Here is an 8,170-nt window from a genome sequence, read left to right as displayed (position 1 = left end):
GAAGAGGGAGGGGGCTTTGGTGGGATCTGGGACCCCAGGGTCCCTGGGGGGCCCTCTCTGCAGAGTCATCCTTTTTTCCATCCACTTGTGAGTATGTCTGGGGCTGATGGGGCCTCAGAGATGGCGAGCAGCCGGGGAGGGAACGTGGCACCACCCCCATATCGCTGACATGTTCTGGGGACTCAAGGCTCTGACCCGAGACAGAGAAAACCATCTGGACAGGGAACATCTAATCCCCAAAGCGGTGGTAAGGAAACCCCCAGAGGGACCCCCCAAAATGAGGATTCAGACATCCGGAGAGGTCACCTCCTCCTTCAGCATGACCCTTATATGTCATGCTGCCCACCCCCAGAATAGGAACCCCAAAGCCAGGAAGGTGAGGGCACACGAGTCACTAAGGGAGGATCCAAAGCTCAAGAGGACAGATGAAGGGACAAGAGCATCATAAATAAATGAGTGAATAAGTGATGACTAAATGAGCGCAGGAACGAGCGATTAAACGAGGCTGGGTGGGTGGAAGGAAGGAAGGAAAGTGACGACCCCAAGCACCGACTCCAGTGGGGACAGAGCCATGGCACGAGCCAGAGGCAGCCCTGTCCCCTCTCCCAGGTGCCGGCCCGGACGCGGAGAAGTGGACACCTGCTCCCAGCCGGGCCCTCCCCTAGGCCCACCTGCCTTGCCTAGTTCTGAAAGACACGTCAAGGCTCAGCCACCTGCCCCCAGACAAACCCGCGGTCAGGCCCCAGCACACCCCTGCCAGGGGAGGCTCAGAGGGGGCCCCGGTCGCCCTCCCAGCCCCGAGGTGCCCTGGCCGAGGCTCGAGACTTAATGCGCAGTTTGTGGGGCAGAGAGGGCTGGACCATGTCCTCCGGGTCAGTCCCTGGGGTGGAGCAGGCCGCCCTGGACGGCAACACCATGGGCTCAGTAGTGGGCGTCAGCAGCACATCCGAGGGGCCTGAGGCCCGACACCCCACGGCCATGGGGGACCACAAGCCCCAACAGGGCCTGAGCTCGTGTCCAGGGCCGCCGTGCCCATCCAGGAGGTGACAGCTGAAGAAGGTGCCCGGGAGGGCAGCCTGCAAGGCCACGTCCATTCTCTTGGGGGTGAGCGGTACAGGGTGCTGGGGCGACCTGGGAGAGGTGGCCAGGCCAGCCCACCGGTGCGCCACCAGGCAGCCCCGGCACCCGGGAACCCCGGCGTCCAGGGAACATGGTCTCAAAAGGCAGCCGGCGGGGTCGGGCAGAGCCGAGAGCGGGTCAGGCCTCGCGCGGGGGTCTCCGGCCCAGGGGGCCTCCCACAGCAGGGCCTGCAGGGGCAGCGTCCGGGGCCCCCCCACGGGCGGCAGGAGGCCGAAGCGGAGCTTGAGCGAGCGCAGCTCGGCCCTGAGCAGCGCGTTCTCCTCCAGCAGCGCCGCCAGCCTGCCCTCCAGCGCCGCGTCGTTCAGCCGCCGCTTCTCCCGGGACCTCTTGGCCGCCTCGTTGTTCTTCCTGCGCTTCTCCCAGTAAACCGTGTCCTTCTTCTCCTCGGGCATGAACTCCCGCTGCCGACGCACCGTCGGGCCCCGGCCCCGCGGGCCCCGCAGGGTCTTGCCACGACCCAGAGGTACGTCTGGCAGGCCCAAGAGGTCCACGTCCATGGCTGCGGGGCGCCTGGGGAGAGGAAAGACAGCTTGAGCTGGAGGCCGGCCGGGGGTTGACAGGGCCTCTGACTCATCCTGGGCCCCCACCGCCGCCAGCAGGGGAGGGGTGCCCGGTGGGGACGCCGGAGCTGGAGACCAGGCGGAGGCAGAGGATGGTGAGCCGGAGAGGGGTTTGATGGCCGGTGGAGAAGAGGCGCCCAGAGAGAGGCCACTGGCCGGGAGGGGCTCAGACGTTCTTGGCCTGCCGGCTGGACCCTCCCCAGGAGGACCCAGGCTCCTTCCCAGTGCGTTCTTACCGCTGAGAAGGTCAGCAGGCAGGCCGCGGGCTCAGTTCGGTCTGAGCTCCGGGATAAGATTCTTGGAGCCCAGAGAGCGCCGTAGGAAGGTGCGCCTAGGAGGAGAGAAGGTGCGTCCATGGAGCTACCCCAGCCCAGCCGGGGCCAGAAAGGAAGCGGCGGCTCAAGCGCACCATGGTTCCCCAGGTTCCCCTGGTCCCCCAGGTCTCCATGACCAGTGACAGGAGTTTTGTCCCTACCCGGCCAGCCAGACTTTTATCAGCGCCTCCGCTCGCCCACCTACTCACCCACCTGCCCGCCTGCCCACCCTCGGCCCACCCCCCCAGCCAGCTCCTGGCGCTGCGTGCAGCGTGCTCCGGCCTCGCTGCCCGCCGGCCACGCAAGCATCCGTGCCCGCCCCTCCAAGGGTCCAGCCGCAGGTCCATCTCCTGCCCACTCCCGCGCCCACCCACTCCCCCTTCACGTGCTGGAAGAGTCACCTACAGAAAACAGAAGCAAAAACAGACGATGGGCCTGCATGAAAGTATTTAAATCGGGGGCATCGCCAGACACCACCCCAAGGGAGAGGGCGGCCCGCAGGGTCGGAGGGAACATTCACAAGCCCCGGAGCCGGAGAGTCCACTTCTGGGCAGAGACCCACGGGAACAGACAGTGGGGTGTCAGCAAGACATCGGCACAGTAACCCGTCTCCGTGTCCACAGCAGACGGGTCACGACAGCCGGGAGGGGACGCGACTGGCGTGTCCGCTGGTGGAGGGCGATCGGCCCCCACGTGCACATGGGGTTGTTCATCCTTGAGAAGACGGGAGCCAGCGCGACAGCCGCTGGGTGACGTGAGCTCGTCACGAGAGCACCACGGGACGCAGGCCGGCGACCAGAGCCGGAGAGACACAGAGCAGACGGCAGGAGCTGGGACGGTGGGGGGTGGGGTGGGGGGGTGGTTAGTCTTTGATGGGGACAGAGTTTCAGTTTTACAAGGTGAAGAGAGTTATGGTGACGACCAGCGGCGACGGTCACACAACCGTGTGATGCTTGGGTGTCACTTTTTCATAAGCCTCCCCAAGACACTCAGGACAGGGCTCCCCAAGACGTTCGGCACAGGGCTCCCCAAGATGCGTCACTCTGGCAGATTATTTCAAGTTGAAGTCAGACAAGAAACCTTCACCACTCCCTGAACTACCTGGAAGCAGGAGGGCCGAGGGCGTTACCCGGTATTGGGGTTATTACCAGAAATCACCTCTGTCTGAACAACGTGTCCACGCAGCGGGGAGCACATCCCACTTCAGGAACACCCGGCCTGGGCCTCGTAAACCACCCTCTCCCTGTCTCCTGAGACCCCTTCTTTCTCCATCACCCACGCCTTAGCTCAGGACCGACGGCCCGTGTTCTCTCTGGCCCTGGAATCTACATCTAGAAGCGCCTGATGTCATTCGATTACTCACCCGGGCCAGGAAGAGCCCGAGGGGTGGGGAAATTTCCCCGCCTCCTGCCACGCTGAGCTGTACATGCAGAAGCGGTTCAGGTGGTCAGTGCTACGCTGCGCGTATTTTACCACAATTAAAAAATGAATAATAATAATGTTGTGTCTTGACTGAGCCCCCATCTTCGTGCTGAGCCCAGGCATGCGGCCTCCGCGCCACGCGCCCCTCAGCCCTCCGGGCGCCTCCCCACAAATCCCCTCCCTCATCTGTGTCTCCCTCCACGGGCCCACCTGCCCGTCACCCAGGCCCCCGCAGACCCCTGAGGCTGCCGCCTGGTCAGGAGCATCTCCCCGCTCTCCCCAAAGGAAACTGAGACCCAGGAGGCCACCGGCCAGCGGGCCTCAGCGGTGCCCAGAGCAAAGCGTCGCCACCAACTCTGACCCCACGGCCGCCGGCGACAGTCCTGGCGCCCCCCTCCACGCCCAGCCCCAGCCCCCCGCGCACTGCACCCACCTTTCCCCTCCTCTCCACGTTTCTGGCCCCAGAGCAGACGTCTCATAGCCCACCTGAGCCCCACTGGCCTCTAACCCGGTACCCCCAAATCCACCATTTCCCCAGAGGAGCCTTGTTAAAACCCTGCTTGCTCTCAGCTGGAAGCCCTCCCCCGGTGCTCGTGCAGGCGTGTCCTAGTCTCCGAAAAACAGGGCTCACGTGCTGCTCCGTTCACCCCCATCTCCAGCCCGGGTCAGGGAATAAAGGAGGAAGAACAACACTGCGTGAGAGATTTTCGGAATGAACCGACGAATGCACGGATGTTTGAATAAATGAAATGAGTGAAACGCAAGTGAATGAATGAGTGAGCAGGTGAAGTCATGTTCAAAAGGTGGGGACGGGGGGGGGGGGCGCGATCAGCCCGAATGGGCCCCCTGCCCTCCCAAAGGGCTGGCCTGGGCCTTTCACCGCCCAGGATACCTCAGCCCCAGGCGGACAAGCCCAGACAGACCCTCGGGGTCCTGTCCCTGCAGCCACATTACTCTCCCGACGCCCCCTGGCCCGCGCCGGGGCCCTCACCACATCCCAACTTCCAGGATGTGAATGGAGCCCAGAATTGACTGCACCTACTTGGGGGTCAAAGGTGCACACCGGGGCCCTGGGAAGCTTCTGGAAGGCATCACCCTGACTCTGGGGGCCAGGTCTGGGAGGCATGCAAATGCATCAGGCCTTCCAACTCAGGGGCCGGCGGGACTGGATGGAGGCACCTGCGAGAAGTCAGAGCCACAGGCCCCAGGAGGGAGGCCAGGCATCAGCTGGCAGCAGGAGGAGAAGGGACGGGGGCGCTCACACCAGCCAGTAAGAGTCCCTCTGCTCTGCGGCCTGGCCCGAGCTCCCCCTAACCACCGCCCCCCACCCCTCCACAGGAACCCAGAGGAGATGGGGCAGCAGATAGCTCAGCTGCCCGAGTTTATTTAGAGAAGACACAGCCAGCGCTGGGCTGGGCCTTCCTGTGGTCACAGAAGACGGGCTGGTGGAGAGTGAAGAGATGGGGGTGCTCCCTGTGAACAGGCCGGGGGGGGGGCAAACAGGAAAGGGGGGTCCCTCAGAGATGGCCCAGGCCAGCTGCAGTCCTGTCTGCCTTCACAGTCTTTCTAGCCAGCGGCAGTCGAAGTCCTGCTGGGTTCCCTTGAGTGATGGGGAGTCCATGCACTGTCAAGGCCACAAGTTTCCTGGGTGGGGCTGAAATCCACCTCACCGGAGCTCTCCCCGTGACTCCTGTGTGTCCATGAAAAACCTCTCCTCCCACATCCCCCTTAAAGACTTTCGGGATTTGACAGATCAGGGCTCACACCCCCACCTTCACTGCACTCTGCTCGGCCCAAGGGACGCAGCGGTGTTTATTGAGCAACTACTGTGCTGAGGCACAGGCAGGATCTCCTCTGCACTCGCCACCACTCAGAGAGGAAAATGTGACTATTATCCCCATTTCACAGACAGGAAATGGAAGTTCTGAGGGGTCAAGTCACCTGCCTGAGGCAGCACAGTCAGATGCCAGGTGTGACAGAGCCAGAGCCCACACCAAATCAAACCTTCCCAGGTGTCCCCACTTGTACCGAGGACACAGTTTTCAGCTCTTTTAGCACCTCTGAAGGGTGGTCAGTGTCCACAGGGAAAAAGGACACAGAAACAGCACCGCCAACAAGGGGCAGGGCTGGGACGAGCAGCCACGCAGCCAGCGTGATGCAGCGGGCGGATGGGGCTGGGGCTGCGGCCTGCTTTAACTGGGTTCAAATCTCCCTTCCAGCTAAATGTGTCTGGGGCACCTCTTTTGCCTCATCCAGAAAATGAGATTGTCAAGAATGAATGGGATCAGGTGTCTTAGGAGCTAAGTGACAGTAAGTAATCCACGAGCCCGTTTTTATTTTGGTGATGTCAGTGTTAGGACCCCCTCCCAGTAGACGTCTACTGCCAGGAACCCTGTGGGTATCTGTGTTGAAAATATCTCCGAGAAGCCTGAGACCGCCCAACACAACCCGATCAATTTGCAGATGATGACACTGAACTTCCATTCAAGATGGTGGACCAGCTATACACTGAGACCGCCCCTTACTCCCCCAAACACTTAGAAATGACAGGAAAATGTGAACTGCAGACCAAAAATGAGGTGTCTGATGACAAAGGTATCGCTGCCCTAAATGAGGTAAAAGCACACACTCTCAAAAGACTCTGACCAGGGAGAAATATCCTGAGCAGATAATGAATTCACAACCACTTCTTGATGGTCCCACAAACTCCCCAAGTGGAAGAATTTACCTCTGAGGAAACAGGACATCAATGCAATCTTAAAAGAGTTTTACAGGGGCCTCCCTGGTGGGGCAGGGGGTTAAGCACAGCACAGTGAAGCTACCCGCAGCCTCTGTAGCACGAGTTTGATCCCCAGCCAGGGAGCTGACCCACAGGGCGCAGCAGACCTCTCCTGTCTAACCCGCTGCTCCCCTCAGCAGTGGATTTAAGTCAATCTGCCTGTTCTGTTCCCTGCTCTGTCTCTGGTGAAACCTCTCACCCCCCGCACCTCTGGCCTGTACCCCAGTTCTTATATGCATAAATAAATAAATCATTTTTTAAAAAGAGTTTTACAATGATTATCAAAAAGAGAAAGAATGGATTAATCGGCATATAACAACAGGAGATTATGACACAAAAACAGGTAGACATTAAGACAGTTAGTTAGAGCTCAGGTATGCAAATGTAGTCGCTAAGATAACTGAAAAGATGGGCTGACTACTAGCAACAAGCCCCAGATCTGGGAAGCGACTTGCCAAGGCCACATAGGTTTTTTTTTTGTTTGTTTGTTTTTTAAGATTTATTTATGTTTGCATACAAGAACTGGGGTACAGGCCAGAGATGCAGGGGGTGAGAGGACTCACCAGACACAGAGTGGGGAGCAGAACAGGCGGATTGACTGAAATCCACTGCTGAGGGGAGCAGCGGGCGAGACAGGAGAGGTCTGCTGTGCCATGTGAGTTGCTCCCTGGCTGGCAGGGATCGAACTCATGCTGCAGAGGCTGCGGATTGCTTCACAGTGCGGTGCTTAACTCCTTGCACCACCAGGGAGGCCCCACATAGGTTTTTAATGCGGAGATGTATAACCTGGAGCCCAGGTTTTAGAAGGCCAGGGCAGAGATCTCACTCAGGAGCTGAGCCTTGAGGCTCCTTGTGGACTTCCCAGAAAGAGGTCTTCTCTCCTTCCTGATATTTTTTTTCCTTCCCTGATGGACAAGGTTGGTGCTTAGCTAGATTCCCTATCTGCCCCCTGATGAGAAACACGGTTTCTATGCCTGACTGGGCAAGGTGGGACAACGGTTATGGAGAATTGGTCAGCCTTCTTCCCCCACAGTAAAGTCTAATTACTGTCAGGAAAGGAGTTAACTGCGTGGAACTGAGAGAATTAGCTAATACCAGCCATGGGATCCTGGGCTGGTGATATAACACCTGCCTGCCCGTCAAATGGGTTCAAATGCAGATGCTTGGAAAATAGCCGTGTGACCGGCTGAGGGGGTTAGTCTCACACAAACACTTTCCTGGGGCTCAGCAAGCCTGTTCTTAGAACCCAAAAGCTATAGTCACTTGGGAACTCAGCCACAACAGAAGAAAGAAATTCAAATCTTTGAAAGGACAGGAAAAAAAAAAAAAGGTGAGAAAAAATTATGAATCAAGGAGGGTAGATGGCCCCGCAAATTCCCCACCCACACGGCCAGAGGGAAGCCCGCCGCCTTCCCTTCGCCAGGAGCCACAGAGAGCAAGAGGAGAGGCGAGCGGAGCTCTCCGGGGGGCGTGGGCTCAGCACTCACAGGCAGCAAGGAGCAGCTGTGCGGCCACTGCACATCTGGAGAAACTGTTCACACCCATCCCTTACAAGGGAAATATTCATTTGTTTTCATTTTTCCGTTTTTCTGGCTGAAATGGGCAAAGATTTCTTAAAATGATAAAACCTAAGACAGCAGAGATGTGGTGAGATAGAAACTTGTGCACCTAGAAGGTGGAGGTGTAAACGTGAATCAAGGTTGGACTCATATCCTGTTTGAGGAATAAAGGTGTTACTTCCCTCCCACCCGGGTCCCTGCTCCAGGCATCCAGCTAGGCCCTTCGTGGCCTTAGCAGCCCCCACCCCTTCTCAGACTCACCGTTCAAACCACTGAGACTCTCTTTCATGTCCTGAAAGCTGTTCTCTGACCTCCACATCCTGTTCCTTCTGCCTGAAATATATCCCTCTTCCCTTCCCGCTTCCCTGTGAAATCTCCACTCGTCCTTCACAACTC

The 8,170-nt window shown here is 58.8% G+C and overlaps 1 protein-coding gene across 1 annotated transcript; it reads right to left on the bottom strand.

The window, feature by feature from the left end:
• Window positions 1–767: 767 nt before the first annotated feature.
• On the bottom strand, window positions 768–1,637 carry NFILZ (NFIL3 like basic leucine zipper). Its single transcript, XM_037504224.1, has one exon. The coding sequence runs from the start codon at window positions 1,635–1,637 to the stop codon at window positions 768–770; it is 870 nt and encodes a 289-aa protein (XP_037360121.1).
• Between the last annotated feature and the right edge of the window lie 6,533 nt (window positions 1,638–8,170).

Source organism: Talpa occidentalis, unplaced genomic scaffold (assembly GCF_014898055.3).
Source record: "Talpa occidentalis isolate TD23 unplaced genomic scaffold, MPIMG_talOcc4v2.1 talOcc4.12, whole genome shotgun sequence".
Taxonomy (NCBI): Eukaryota; Metazoa; Chordata; class Mammalia; order Eulipotyphla; family Talpidae; genus Talpa; species Talpa occidentalis.
This window is presented reverse-complemented; position numbering and strand designations above follow the sequence as displayed.